The sequence below is a fragment of the Ascaphus truei genome, chromosome 1 (genome assembly GCF_040206685.1).
Source record: "Ascaphus truei isolate aAscTru1 chromosome 1, aAscTru1.hap1, whole genome shotgun sequence".
In the NCBI taxonomy this organism is placed as follows: Eukaryota; Metazoa; Chordata; class Amphibia; order Anura; family Ascaphidae; genus Ascaphus; species Ascaphus truei.
The window spans coordinates 462797318-462813867 of record NC_134483.1 but is presented as its reverse complement, the minus strand read 5'-3'; the positions used below and the strand labels follow the sequence as shown (position 1 = coordinate 462813867).

At 38.4% G+C, this 16550-nt stretch overlaps 1 protein-coding gene across 1 annotated transcript in view; it reads right to left on the bottom strand.

Moving 5' to 3' along the window:
- DLC1 (DLC1 Rho GTPase activating protein) overlaps positions 1–16550 on the bottom strand; it is a 459196-nt gene that overhangs the window by 424378 nt on the left and 18268 nt on the right. Inside the window, exon 2 of the mRNA XM_075565991.1 lies at positions 9458–10547. Coding sequence (XP_075422106.1) covers positions 9458–10435 — 978 coding nt within the window. The 5' untranslated portion in view covers positions 10436–10547. The remainder of the gene's footprint in view (positions 1–9457; positions 10548–16550) is intronic.

The following is a 16550-nucleotide window of genomic DNA, read 5'->3' as shown; positions in this document are numbered from 1 at the left end:
TCTCCTACGGTAATGACAAAAACTCTGCCAAGAATGTCAAAGTGCACTAGTTGTTGAAGCAGTTGCCATTTCAGGTATTCCACAGTGAAATAGTCCAGTACACACGATCGAAAGTGAGTGAGATGGTCACTCCCTGTTCCACGTGCTTTTCTCTCTCTGTAATGCTCATATACAGTAGTTTACAGAAAGTGTGAGAGTACTAGGGGATAAGGAGTACCACTACTGTTTTATTTATAACCTCAGAATACCACTCATTCTTTACTGATACACTTCTTGTTTAACTTTATATTTAAAGAAACATGTAGTCAAAAATGTTATTCATTCAATCTTTTTATTTCCTTTAAAATGTTTGAGTGCAATTTGTTTTTAATACATAGAAAACCTTGCATTGAAAGTGCTATTAAACCAATATGGCATATGCCTAAAATAAACTTCTTTATATTTCTCTTCCATTTTCGTACTTTATTTTACTTCATTATTTCCTCATTTATTATCTCTTTTTATAACTAATTTCTCAATTTTTTTTCTTTTTTTAAATAAATGATTGTTCAGTTCTTTGAACATGTGCCAAGATAATTAACCACAAATGTGAAAGGCAGACATATCAACTGTATCTTCTTTCTACTCGTTGTGCAATTTATACAGTATGCCTGCCAAGAAAACATATTCTCTTCCAGTGGCTTTGGCCCCCTTGGCTTAAATCATGAATCAACATATAGTAAATATGTCTAAAACTTAGAAAACAAACTGTTGATCAATAAATATTAGAATTATTGAAGTTTCAGAAACTGCATTTACAGGACACAATCAAAAAGACTATAAAATGTGAGCATTATTAGTAGGATATTTCGTTTATGGTAAGGACATGAATTGTGTTCTTTACAGATGACAAACCTCATGTTTCACCTATTGGCAATAACAATAGTTATACACATTCCTTAACATCAAATGCCTATTGACTGAATAAAAACCTTATCCACTAAAAAAGCACTCTGCGTTTTGAAATGAAATATACTACAAGCAATGTTAACCCAGTTTGAGGTTATTAGCTCATATAGTAGGAATATATCCATTTCCATTTAAGGTATCAAACTGATGCAGAGCATACTGTGCAACTGTTATTTTATTAACTTTGGTCTAGTCTAGACAAACTTGGCAGCCTTTGAAATGCATAGCTAAATGCTGCCACAAAAATGTATAGAAGTTACATTTGCATAAAGGCTGTACATTATTATAATCTTTTGGCATTCATTCTTGGAATTCCGTTTTAAATGGCATGTTCCATTTGAAATAGTTTTCGTTGGGTTATTTAAAATCCTAAATAAAAAAAAATATCAGCAAAAAATACATATTTAATTGCATACAGTCACTGACTCTCTACAAGTACCAGTGTGGCATGTTTTAAGCAGATTTCATGTCGCATAACAATCCAGAAATGGAACTACAAGAAATATGTCAAATGAGTTTAGCGTACAAGAGAGATATGGGGGGGACAAAATAAGTTATCATTATTCATTACTTATGGCACTCTCCTTCATTAATAATTAGAATTATAATAATGCAATGGGCAGCAAGTTAAGTATCATAATGCATTTGTAATGCTTAGTTCAACCCTCACTATTTAATGTAGACCAGCTTCTATTTTACTTTTGTTAGGGAATAGCAAAACCCCACTGGATTTTTTTCTTTTTAGCATAATATGGGCAGTGACAATTAGTCAGAGCGAGCGTGCACCTTTCTCTACCACCATGGTATTATCTTGGCCAAGTGTCATAATAGATACTGAATAAGTGCACTTTGTAAACAGAGTACACTGGGTCTTAGCCGACATGGTTGTAATATTTTTGTAAAGTTCCCTCCTCTTGGACATCCAATGTATTAGTAGCTAGAACCTGTTGCCTTACATTACCTCGGCAACGTTGCCAGCACTAATCATCAGTTGTTATATGTTTAGCAATATGTTAGCAATACTATACATGCAGTATCACACTACTGGCATAACATTAAAAGTAATTCGACTGTGGGCTAACCCCCCACTGATAACGGAATAACATACAAAGTGCTGACTGCGTTACAAGCCGCCTTATAAACAAAACTAAATAGGGACAGGAGTTACTCTGTTCTATCTTTGACCAACTTCATCTCATATATCTTCATGTATTCACTCTGCAGTTTCACTGAAATCTACTAATTACTTAGAACTTTAGGAATCTCTGCAGCTTTATAAGGTATACACACGATATAAATAGTAATATCACAAAATTCTCATCTCATTGATACTTACAATTGGGAGAAGGGGGTTTGGTGCCCGTATTCCCTCCAGGAACGGCATCTGAAAGTACAACAAAACTATTGCGCAGGGCACTCGATACGGAATAATGGGGCTTATGCAGAGAGGATCTAATGTACTGGGAAAACGGCAATAAAATAGCCAAAGAATTGGCATAAATTATGGCCGTATGCTGAAAGCGCCTTTACTTTGTTTTAGCAGATGTTAGTCAAATTTCCAAGTTTTTCTGGCGACCTGGAACACGCCATATTATAGGGCAGAATGGCGCGTTCCAGCGCTTCGGTCCTTATGGAAATGCACGCTATAATAGTATGGCGAGTTCCAGGGTCTCGCCACCTGTTTGGCGACTTTTACTCTGCTGAAAACTTTTCAGCCGGTTTTTAAAAAACGCGCCATTTTCTCCCGAGTTAAAGGTTTTCTGCCGAGTTTTTTGGCCAGAAGATGGCGCAATTCCCTTTTAGATCCTCTCTGCATAAGCCCCACAGTGCGCATGCGCAGACCATATTACTGAACTTTGCACTAGAAGCATGAGAACATGGTTTTAACAAAATGTATAATAAACTGATATAAGAAGATATGCTTATATAGACTACTATTTGTATTTCCTATGCTATACTGCTTTGCTTAACTATTTCACTAAACCATAAACAAACTGACGACTCCAGCTTGGAAAAGGAGATACTTAGGAGGTTACCACGCTCAATGGTTATCAATTTCATCAAGAGACTACTAAGCCCTCCATCTGAGAATTAAATCAGTTCAGAGTCCCCCTATACTGAGCAATTTGCCTAATAAGGGATTTCATTTGACTTAATATATCCCTGGGATGACTGTCTCTCCTCTGTATATGTACATGCAAGCAGCAGTAATACGACCAACATACATAGTGTCTCCTATCTCATCATCTGGTATTTACTCAAGATAGAGGCTTTCTTGAATTCTCTGGATGCCCCAACTACTAACCACATATGGATTCCAAATTTGAGGGATTCTATTCATAGTTATATATCCTCTCTTTCTATAAGGATTTATATCTATTTTTATCACTAGACTATGATTATTAATAAAATGTATTTTAACTGTTAATACCCAGCTGTACCTTTGACCTTGTTATTTTATAAAATTGGTCTGCAATTTATAAAATTGGTCTGCAAAGACACCAACAGAGAGGGGTACTGATAGGGCAGACGTAAGAAGACAATAGGGTGTCCAAGAGAGGCCCTACACCACACAAGGATGCTATCGGAGGTTGTAGAACAGAATCAGGAGATGCCCCTCGGCTGGCCTTCCCCCCCACCCCCCTCCCCTATGTTCGTCTTGTCTGTCTCGTATGTCCGTTGTTTGTTTCCCCGGTACGTTATCATTTGTACAGTATGGAGTTAAAAATGAAAATGGGAACGTGATCACTCATGTATGATAATGGGTTGCTAGACAGTGTTTGACCTGTACCATGTCCCAATAAAAACCTTTTTGTTGAAAAAAAAAATTGGTCTGCAGTGCGCCACAAATAGGGACCTTTTCCTAGTGTACTCTGTTTACAAAGTGCACCTATATTTTGGGTTTTGAGTGAGGTATCCATCTATCTCCAAGTGTCATAATGTATCATTTATTCTGCTGTTAAACAGCAGTTAAACATGCATAATACTTTGCAATATGGGAGGAAACATGTTCAAGCAGAGGAAGTGTAAGAAAATAATGTAGTGATTAGGCAGATATATGAAAGATCAAAAAAAGTTAGTAGTCACACTCTAGACAAAAAGTGGCCTTGGACATGGGAGGTACAGTATATACTGTACCAGAAAATATCCATGTAATGCAGAGCAAAACTCTAAGGGGCGGATTCCATTAGTTCCAAAGAGGCCGATCGCACAGTAACCAGCTGAAAACTCCCATTGACTTCAGCAGCTTTCAGAATAAGGTCCTAACAATTGGTTAACATTATGCCAATTCATCTGTGTTGAATCAGAGATAGCTGAACAAAAGACAGGCTCTATGTAAGAATTAGTCATCTGTATGGAGGAGGACAAGTAGGCGAAACAGGAAATAGAAAAAGGTTATTTGTCCCTGTAATATACACTACATCAGGGAATTTATTTTTGTCAATTAAATCATTGGAATGTTAGTACACATACAGGGTAGGTTACATCATATTCCAATATCACACATATTTACAGTATATAGTTACACTAAATATGGAATGGTTCTATTTTTGTTATGTCATTTCCCAGAATCCCTTACTGCAGTGGAAGCACTGCTAGGTGATAATGGTGAAAGGCAGGGTTGCAGACCTGTCTAAGACATTTGGATGCGCTCACAAGTGATAATATTTATTTCTACTGTATATATATATATATATATATATATATATATATATATATACACTGTATATACTGTATATATAAACACTGTATATATATATACTGTATATACTGTATATATATACACTGTATATATATATACTGTATATACTGTATATACAGTATATACACATTAATTGAAAGATTCAACAGAGCTTGGCTGTGCACAAGCCCCACAGTAAACTCCTGACAACAAACAGACCGCAACAAATGTTAGCACAGATGACCCGTATAAAACAATTGTAAAGATGTATTGTTATAAAATATATATAGGAACTCAGATGGTGGTCATACGTAATGATGGTGAGTGTGTGTAAAATATAAAAAAATTAAAAATTGTATATGTATATTTGTAGTGTGTTAAAAAAATATATTGAATAAAAAATGATGAATGATAAACTATTATTCCAAAAAAAACTAAAAAATATGATTATCAAAATATAATATAATTAGGTGAAATGTATTAACCAAAAAATGAAAATGTTAAAAAAAAAAACGTATACAAAATTGACTAAAAAAACGAAAAAAAAAAAAAATTATGTGTTTTCCACAAAAAAAGTTGATGATTTTGTATGGAGATTACAACGTCCGGGCAGCTTCTTCTTTGGGGTCAGCAACCTCCCAGCAAATTCTATTGGAGAAACATGAGAAAAAGCGCCCGATCCATGTGCAAAATCTGGTAACAAATCACAAGACAAATGCACACTCACAATTTGTCAATGCAAAATAAGCATTGTATGGGTATACCCATGCGCCAACAAGTAGCTGCTCGCCGAATGTTTACTTCAGTACATCAGACCTCACTGCTACCGGTTCAACACAGTCAGATGTCCCTCCGGAAATTCAGGTATAGAGTCTGTTGTTCCAGCATTAAATGCTTTGTGTGGCTCAGGGAACGTCCTCCCTCTCCTGGCAGCAGACGCACGAGCTATTCCACCAAACGTAGCTAAGGTGATGAAGCTGCCTGTAAATGTATTTTTATTGCATTGGATTGAAGCAGGGGGTCTCTGGAGCTGGTATTAATGTGTATCAGCACCGGAGACTTCTGGCTTCAATTTGATTCAGGAATTTTTAATTTTTATTATAAGTTCTATCGCAAATCCCATCTCGCCACCCCTGGGGTGGCGAGATGACATTTCTGAGTAGCTCGCTAGGTGAGTGCCTCAATGTTCTCATTGTAGCTGCTAGAATAGGGTGATTTAAATTTTTTTTTAAGTTGGAGCGGTTTTTCAGCTGCTGCACGATGTGTTTGAGCCACAGCGCTACCGCTCAAAAGATACACTTCCCGTACGAGTTTGGCAGGTTATCTGAGCTTTCTGATAAAGTACACCTTTACGAAACGTGTAGGTGCGTTCCTCTTGTCCTATTTTTGTTCCCTGTATGTGTTAATAGCTTTCAATACAATTTCATTTTTTACAACTGCGGAGTGGCCTGGTTTGTTTCTTCCTGCTTGACATTGCAGGACGTCTGGAGCTGTGCTCTGTCTGCACCCACTGTTTTCCTGAATCTACCAACGGACGGATTGCACGCATTGATCTGGAGAGTGCCCCTAGGAATCAGCAGGTAAAGTGCCAAAGTGCCTTATTGAAATCCTGCTTTTCATGCTTATTGCCTTCTTTAATATACTGTTTGGGTGATTACTGTGTACATCCCTGTGGTTGTCCCAACTGACTCCACTTGTCACTTCCCCTACAGTACTACTCAGTTTCTTTGCATCTTATTGAGGGGCACTCCATTATCACCGGACCACCATATAATGGTTATATTATGTTATATGTCTCAATAGGACACTTGCCCAGTTCTGAGCACCACACACACCACGTTCTCCTGAATAGCAACCTTGCCAAATCAAACGGGAAGTGCTCAAAATCCTCTGAGTTAGGCTGCGTCCATAGTAGATCCGACGGCGTGAGCGACGGTGCTCTCGCCGAATACAAACAATTGGATGCCAATGCACTTGTGCATAGATCGCACATACAGGAGTGATTGGGCAGCTGGCACTTCGCTCTACAAACTGGTTTCAATTTGCCGCGCGATGGTCCAGTCACATGACGTCACAAACATGCCTTCGCCTTGCTCCCCATCGCACAACCCTGCAGGACACAGATTGCAGCATGTACAGGTGTGCGCGAAGCCAGACACGCTGTCACCAGTACTATGTTCGCGGCCTTAGTTATCTAAGCTACTAGAATAAGCCCCAGAGAATCAGCCCGAAAATATTGCCTTAACATACAGTAACTCATGTCCAACATCATTGTTAGACTACACTAAACAAATAAACATGCCTGCTAAATTTGCATTCCTCTATCTTCTAACTTTGTGGCACTATCAACATTTCATTTATTGCAGTGCCTCCCATTTCCTGGCAGCTGTCATGACAAAGGTGATATCCACTACTTTGGCACGTACATTGGAAAGAATAGCCACGATAGCCCCCATAACAAGTGCTTAAACTCTAAGTATGTTCATTAAACGTATGTATTTATGTATGTATGTATGTATGTATGTATGTATGTATGTATGTATGTATATCGTTATTTATATAGCGCCAAAAGTGTACTCAGCTCTTCACAAAGAATATAGTACAGGGAATTATAATAATACAATAAGCGCTGCAAAATCAGACAATAGAAAGGAAACCCCTGCCCCAAAGAGCTTACAATCTAAGTGTTGTGTTGGGAGACTTTCAAAGACAGCAGGTGAGGGAATAAGTGCAGCGGCTGGCAGTGCTTTGCCTCAGTGGCTGTGGGTGTTGGACAATAGCCATGAGTGCAGACTATTGGGATGTGTGGTTTGTGATTTGTGAGGTAAGGTTTAAGGCTTGTCAGTATTATATCAGATAGGTTAACACTGTTAGCAAGGGAAGAGGTGGCAGGGAGGTGAGGATGAGGGTAGGTCTGTATATGGCTGGGACCAGGATTAGGAGAGATATCTCTGGCAGCAGGAAGGAGTAGATAGTTGTGAATAGAGGAGTTGTGGGTGTAAATAAGTTGTTGGGTGAGAGGTGTATAGATAATGGTGTAGTGTAGTGTATGGGCACAGGCATATTTTTATACCATTTGTTTTACTAAAAATAATGCAAACGTTGTAAGTTATTATAATTTCAAAATTAAAAATACCTGCTGTTGCTGCAAATGTATAAAACAATCTGCTTATCAGCTTGCAAAACTGTAGTTTTAAGTAAATCTGGTTCTCAAAAACCACCAGCCTGATTTTCATGAAACTTTGAGAAATAGTTCAGAAGCCAAATCTCAACAAAACTACCACGTTTTGATCAGATTTAGGGAACAAAAATAATAAGCAGTCAAAACCAGGACTTTATATCAAAATGGTCAGTCAACTCATAATTATGTCAGCAAAGCTGTGCTAACAATTTATTCAAAGTGCAGATCTCTAAGACAGTGAAATTGTTTGTCTATGTTGTATTGGCTGCAAAAGCAGGATTCTCCTCCCCTGAAACTTTTTCACCGCACTTTGGAATAGCAAAGCTGTGCTGACACAATACAGGGCAACAATAATTTTCAGAGAGGGGTGTTCCTTTCTCACCCATGCTCTTCCGGGCACTGTCACAAGTAGGTAATAATGTTTCAAGTTATGGATGCTGAAATTTGAATATGTGTTTCCTATCACACACTGTTGTCAGTCAAGCAAATGCAGAGACAGATTGCCAGTACACAGTGATGCAGACATTTGTTAAATCTGTAAAACGTATTAAAAGTTGTTTTAAAAAGCTTTTCATATTGATGTCTGGTTCTGTCATCTTAGTTTCACTTAAACATTTTCTGGGTATGCTGAAAACATTAAAAGAACATATCCATTAGATGCATCATGTATGACTATTCACCTTGGCAGAAAGCCGTATTAAGTTGAATTCACACATGCCAGAAAGTCCTTTAATAACCTTGGATAACTTGTTGAGAGCTAGAATTGTACTCAGAAACCTTTTTGGCTGAATAAGCTTCTAGAATGTACTAACGAGGCTTAAACGTAAATATACAACTTCTATCACTAAATATATATACTTCTATCACTAAACTTAAATATACAACATACCAATATTTTTTTAAGCATTTTTATTTTTAATATAGAGATATGTATGTGAATGTTTTTAATTTAAAACAAGAATCTGTTAATTTGCCATGTTTCTCTAAATAGTTTATAGTCGTAATGGGGTACAGGTATCAAGACAAAAGTGCTGCAATTTTGAGACAATAAATCAGCACTATTTGTATCAAAGCAAAAAACTCCCATTGAAATCAATAGGATCTTTATATTGGATACATACTGTATGCTCCACTGTCTTCCTGGGCTATTATTCAGACGTTTCAAGATGGGTTATACTTTAAGAGACAATGCAAATCCAGAACTGTGAAGTCAGGCTGAGTTTCATTGCATTACATTTACCAGATTCACCAAGTGAGTGGATTATCATTTAAAATATTTAATTAAAACTAGGGCAGCAGTACCAAGATCATATCCTCCCACTACTGAACTATTGTCCACTAATCCTGTACAGTACATGAAAGGCAGTGTTTGCATAGTTATATTGTACATGTAATCAACTTCAAATGTACAACTTTGAAAATGTAAACAATTCTTAATTTGATTTTGCCCATGATGAAACCATTAGCTGCTTGTGGCTTTCAGTTGCATGTACATTTTATACAGAGCTTCAGCTGACTTACTGTATGCCTGAGTGTACAAATGTAAAACACAAACATGCCGTATTCAGATCATACTTATTTGATGAAGCCATAGTTTTCCACAGAAAACATTGTGATTAAAAAAAAATAGACCACACGTTTCTTACCTTTTTTCTCCGAAGTCTAACATGTTCATATATCCCTCCACAGGTAGTCAGGTTCTCCTTAAGTTGTAAACAATGGGTAGCCTCTTTTGAATTTGTACTTTTTCTGCCCTCTTTTTGAGTATTTGTGAAACCATTATTATGCAGACCATTATCCTTTAAAACTGTATCCGAGCAGAGATTAGACAAAATACAGCAGCTTTTGGGATCTGTTTCAGACATTGGTTGACTAGACACATAAGTGCATGGACCACAAGAAAAATCGTCTAGCATGTTTTTTCCATGCCCATCGGATTTTCTACGTTGTTGTGCAATTATGGCAGAATAGAGTATTTGCTCACCAGGCATAATTACTTCCTTTTCATCTGCAGCTTTGCAGAAAATTTCTTCTGGTGCATCCATCAAAGAAGTAAAGCTGAATACATTCACATTGTCTAAGTTGTTTTCGTTATTACTATCCACATGCTCCCCTTCTGTGACTTCATCCTTTTCCTCTTCTATGTGAACCAGTAGTTTGTCACCTCCACAGATTTCATACATTTTACATTCCTTGGCCATTACATGTTGCGGTAATGTCTCATTTAAGGAGACAGCTCTTTCCTGACATGGTGTATGCCCAACTTCCACGAAACCATGGTCATCGCCATCAGCTGAAACATCAACCACGGTTTCTGTGCTTGTTTCCGGTGAAATGTAATGACCTTCCATATCTAGGTTATCATTTTCATCAACCTGCTTTGATATTTGGTCCTGTATTTCAAAAAAGGCATTAGTACCACCAAAATAACAACACTCTGAAAAAGAGGAGTGTTTCTCCTTTTGGTCCTCTGTCAATACTTCATGCTTTTCCATAGTTGGTTTTAAATTATCTGCTGTAAGTCCATGGGAACATATTGTATCATAACCAAGAGAATTAGAAGACAGTTCCATCCATTGAGTTACATGATCTTCCCAGCTCCTCTTCCTAATGGCTACAGACATGTCATAGTACTTCAACAACAAACTTTTGGATAGATTTCATAGTGAGCAGAGCATGTGATTTCACTAATTAAAAGCCACGAACAGAGAGGCTATTGAACTGGTAAAACATCATCTGCAAAAATAAAGAGATCATATTAATTATGAAATTCAAAAAGTGATGTATGAAGCAGTAAAGCCTAGAAAATGTTTTAAACTATGAATAATCAATACAGTAGCCATTGTGGTAATGAAAGGCCTACGTTTAAGTATACCAACTTGCCTTTGTCTTTTACATGAAACCTAATTTTAGTCTGTTATAGGATGACCAATTGAATGCGTCTGAAAGCTCTTAAATCTCATAAATTCTCACACAAATAAAGTACTTGCTATTTTTTACAAGAGTAGAGTGCCAGCTTTTGTCCATAAAGTTTACTACATATTCAACTAGAAAAAAATTATTATGCAAGAATAGGATGTATTTGGCATGTCCCTGATTATATCAAAGTGGAATAATGTATGCTCTCAACTAATGGAAGAACTGTTTATACAATATAATTATACCTGGGAATAAAATACATTTTCTGATTATTGCAACAGTGACGCAGTGCTGCAGAACATAAACAACACACCACTTTTTTAATCAGCCAATATATTTCCCATTATATACATAGGCAAGAAAACCTAAACCAACTTGCATTAGGTGATAAAAAAAGAATTACAACACAGTACAGTACATATTATACCTTTAGTATTCCAAGTGGTAAGATAATATCATGGGTTTTCTCATAACCACTACAAAGGGATTAATATTAACATTGAACTACACTACCTATCTCTCTTGGCTACCTTAGTGGCTAGTAAAGTCCCACCATTATAGGGCCGATACCCAACCATACAAAACCCCATAAAAATAAATACAAGATGCAGTGGTCACCAAAAAAAAAATAATCAAGGTCCAATGACCACCATAAAATCCCCACCCAAAATCAAAAACAAATAATCCAGGCCCGATGGCCTATTTGTAATCCACAGGCATCTTGCTCATGACATATAGAGCTCAATTTGCCACAAAGCCCTCAATCTTCTGATGATTGAAGAATCTTCTTCTGCAAGTATTTATTTTCTTCTATCTTTTTTTCTTTAAATATGTGTGCTATCTTTTTATTTAATATTTAGTCACTGGATTTGGCATCTTCTGTAACTTCCTGTGTTCTGCAAGGGCCCAGACCATTTTTATAGTGGACTGTGCCATCACAACACATGTGTAATGGAGGTCAATTGGTGTATTAACCAATCAGGTTGGTTGATGTACCATGTGATTCCTACTTTTTTTTATGACAACATTGATTTTGACCTTGCTTAGCAAAATCTACAATTTATTTCCCCTGAGAGGGTGGTTAGGCCTACTGGGCGTTGGGGGTTGAGGGGTGGTAGGGGATAACCGAGTTAACAAAGCATTGCAATTAATGTAGGAATTCATTCTTCAGTGTAACGATTCCTTAAACAAAAGAACAAAGTCACTGTAATGTTAGCAAGAACCTTTTACATGACATTAGAAAACGTTAAACAGATAATAGTGAAAAAACAAGTGGTTCAACAAATAAGAAACAAGGGGGGCAAATAGTGTGATTGCACATTTCTAGTACAGACACTATTAATCCGTTACTTGATTTTCTTAGTTGTAAATGAATTCCAGCTCTGCAGCTGGCAATTTTATTTTTACATTGTCATATGTGAAAAATGTTTTAAAGTTAAAATATCTAAAAAGCTAATTTACCCCAGTGAGTTGTGGCCCCTAGGGTAGTATAGGGTTAATTTTCCCTAGACCTTAGATGTAAAATGTTTCTTGTTAAAGGTTAGCACCACCAGACACTAAAATTTAACTGGAAACATTTTGCATACACAAAATGTGCAACAACTAACGCCTAGGGAAAATTAACCCTATACTACCCTCGGGACCACGACTCACTGGGGTAAATTAGCAAGGGTGCTACATATGACTCATAGAAATATCTGAGTTAAGTTCTGGAAGTTGCTGGAAGGTCATCTGATATGTGGTGACCTGATTATAATATTTAGCCCACAATCTAGCCCAGTCTATCCAGCAACAGGGGTGGGTACATAGGTTATATAAGGCCCAGGTCAGACAGGATACTACGCGACGTGCTCGCTTATGTGCGAGCGCATGTGTGTCACTCTTTGAGGCTAGTGGATGACAGTTGTCACACTAGAAACTGCTTGTGGCGGCAAACTACAGCGTTGACCCTGTGTCATTTTGCCGCCACAACCCAAATTTAAATTTGGGGCTGCTGTCGCGTCATGTGAGCTGGTTCAGCCAATAAAGGCGAACCAGCTCTGTGACGTGTTCGTTATGCCCCCCCGCCACGCCCCCAACGCCAAGACCCAACTCCTGCAGTTTGAGCACAGATCACTGGGCTGCAGGAGCGCGCGACGGAGGTGCGCATGCAAGCGCGCGGACGTACAGTAGCAGCAAGTCTGAGCTCGCCTAATGCAGGGTTCAGCCCTTTATGCTTTGGATCCCAGAAGGTATCAGAGGAGGGGGTTCCACGCTCTCCTAGCCTGTAAGGAGGACACCGTTTATTGTTTTAAGTATTAGGGCAAATTTCCCAGTGTTAGGGGGGCCCTTAGAGACTGGGGTTCAAAGAAACTACACTACAGAAGCAAGTGGTTCCCTATCGCAGTAAGGAAGAAATCCTGGAAGGGTCTGCCAGGAATTTCAGGGAGGCAGTTTCCCTGATCTGTACTGAGCAGGGCAAAGGCTCTTACAGAAGAGATGAGCTGCTACAAGCCTCATAGTGTGAGAAATTGGATTCCAAAGTCTCCAAGTACTAAAAACCTATTGTGTAACTTTTTGTAATGAAATGGTTAAGTCCTAAAGTCAGTACAATAATTTGGGTACCACTTTATACCTGCCCTTTTTCCTTGTAAGCTATTCCCAGACATAACGTTATGATAATGATGATGTGGATGGTGTGGGTGTGAGTAACAGCAGCTTTGAGGATCAAACCCTAAGAGTTTGCCAGAATTTGCTTTTTACTAATCCCCACTCTGAAATTATTTTGCAGGAACCATAAAAGCATTATATTCACCATCTCTGCCATGTGAATATTTAGTAGCCGAGTGGTTAAGAGCACTGCTTTGTCAGTGTGTGGAATCAGGATAGTAAAAACCTTCTAGAAATATGAATTCAGGTGATAAAAATGCAATAGCAGGGGTAGCAATAAAGAAAGTAAAAATAAAAAGGAACCTCTGGTCTCTATTCCATGTATTAACATTTTCAGCATTTGGCATCCATCTGCTCAGTGAATGTAGCAGTCAACTACTTAAGATTACATATTTTTGTTCTGGGTCATTTTAGTACACAAAAATAGTCTGATTGCCCATTTAAGCCACAAGAACCTCCTGACAAATCACATGCCTCGGGGAATGAAAGTAGCTAATATGAACTATATGCAGAATATGTTTTGTATCAAACAACCACAGCAGTTTACGTACAAGCAATACTTTTGGTCATTTTGTTGTATTTTTCCACATTTCTATAAGAGGATATTTAGACAAAAATCCAGCCCTAAGTCATTATAATGTGGGAGGCTGGGGGAAATGGAAAAAGCATGCGTATTGCTGACAATGTTCATTTTTATTTCTACCTCTTTGAATTTTCATTATTATCATGGATCACAATAAAACATGAGAAAATAATGCAGAAAGTGCATTAGTAATCAGAGGAAGAACAAAAACTCAGATTTACTTTCAGCAGTTGTGCTAATCTGCAATACACCTTCAGGTCAATTAAAATGAGTGTCCCAAATTAAGGTGCCTTACTACTGTAAATGTATTGCTCTTTTGTCAGGATTCAGAAAGCGCTGATACAAGGAATCGCACCCCCATCTAGCAGGAACTGCCATTGATTTTAATTGCAGGAAAGGCTGCGCTTATAGTGCCTGACGACGTCGCTCCAAAACAAATCCATTGAATCCGTTGCATGCGCTTATAGTAAGTGCGACGGCGACAGAGCGACCGAATATTTGGAAGCCAGTGAAATTTGATTTTTTTTTAGGGACAGTCGCCACATGTGACTGTCTCTATACCAATCACAGAGCGCTGCCCTCCTCCTTGGTGACGTCACTGGCCTTGTCGCCTTGTCGCCAGCGGCCTAATGCTGGACCAAGCTGCAATAACCCCACAGTGTCGCTTAGTGAATTTCCCTTTTGTATTTTTGTGTGATGCTCAAAATATGTTAAAACAAGTAAGCTGACTTTAAGAACAGTTTGCTTAAATGTTGTGATACTTTACATACAGTATCTCCCAGCCTCTGGTTCGTTAAGGTTCATAAAATGAACAAGACATGATTACAATGTTAACATAACATTATTTCCTTTCTTTGCGGAGTTGAATAGAAAGTCTTGTTAATAAAGACATCTACTGATATAGACCGAGTACAAACGTTGAAGTACATTAAGATTGGTTCATTTTATTGTTATGTAAACTTTGTATGTCGCAGGGGGAATATTTTGAGCAATAATCAAGTCTTATGATTCTACTTACAAGAATGTTAGTAATATTTGGATAAACAACTACTCAATGCAATCATGGGACACAAAATGCTAAAGCAAATAATGTAGTTAGTCTGGCTTGTTCTCTACAGTATATCATAGTAGTATTTTGCATGCTATATTAATGTTCCATACTTCCTGTATTATGCAGAATATGTTATTGCTGCTTTATTGTAAAACGTATAACAAATTAAAAAATGGACATACATTTGTTGGTTTTATTAACTCTTACTGCTAACCATACCATATATATATATATTGTCAGTCATTATAGCTAGATGTTAAAACAATAACCCAAAAATATATCCAGTTTACCAAAAATGGGGCATCTGTTTGGTATTCTCTGTACTTTACAAAAATGAGGAGGGTTACAAATAGAATGTTATTTGTAAGGCAGGCATCCTGTTTCCATAGGTGTAAAATAGTAAGGAATCATTGATGATGGTACAAATATAGTAAGGAGAGGACTTCGGCACATTTACAAGCATAAGATATGTAACCCCTCTTTTTATGTCAAACTAAGGCTGGGGCCATAGAGGGGTGAGGAGTTCCGAGCCGCGCTGACGCTGAGGCTCGCCTGCTGAAATCTGCACGATTCCATGGACTTGCAGGAGAGGCAGCGTGCGCGAAGGGAGCCGGGGGGGGAGGTGGTTGGAGGCGGGGCAGTGACGTCGCTGGGCCAATTGCCCGCGACGCACTGACGTCAACATCACGGCGCCGACGTCACGGCGCCGTGACGTTGACGCTGCTTCAGGCTGATTGGATGTTTTCAGCCGACAGCGCGCTGAAAAACAGCTTGGCTGTCGGCTGAAAATTCCAGAGCCTCAGCACGCCTGCGGACGCTCGCGTGAGCCCCCTCTCAAGGCATCCTCATTGAGGATGCAGGGGCTCAGTGCTGAGCGTCCGCACGGCTCAGCGCGGCCTGTCCTTTTATGGACTCGGCCTAACACCTACTGCTGAGGTGGGGCCTGAGTCCCCTTTCTACAAGCATTACCCCACCTGTGTATTCATATTCCCAAATAAACCATTTGATGCTGAAATGGAGGATCATTCAATGCACATGTAATACATAAGAACATAAACAATCCCCAGCAAGCACTGCAAAAGTGTGTGTCTGTTGTGTAGCATGTGTAAAACGTTTTGCAAGTCTTAATAATTCTCGGTTGAACTTCAGTACACCTATAATATGAATACTGGATGTGATTAATCAAATATAATATCCTGTTCCCAGGATATCTCTTGGAATTTCATGTAAACTAGATATAATAACTCCGTTGTTCCCAACTCCAGTCCTCAAGAATGCCAAATGGGTGAGGTTTTAAATATATCCTGGCCAGGGGTGGACAAAAATGTAAAATACTTAGGTTCCAGCATTTGTTAGGTGTTGCGGGGGAGATACTGACTCTCCCTCACACAAACATTGTCTCTCTCTTACACAGACACTCTCAAAACACAGTCAGTCTCTCTCTCTCTCTCTCTCTCTTTCTCTCTTTCTCTCTCTCTCTCTCTCTCTCTCTCTCTCTCCCTCTTCGCCCTGCGTGCATTGACAGCAGGGGAGGGCA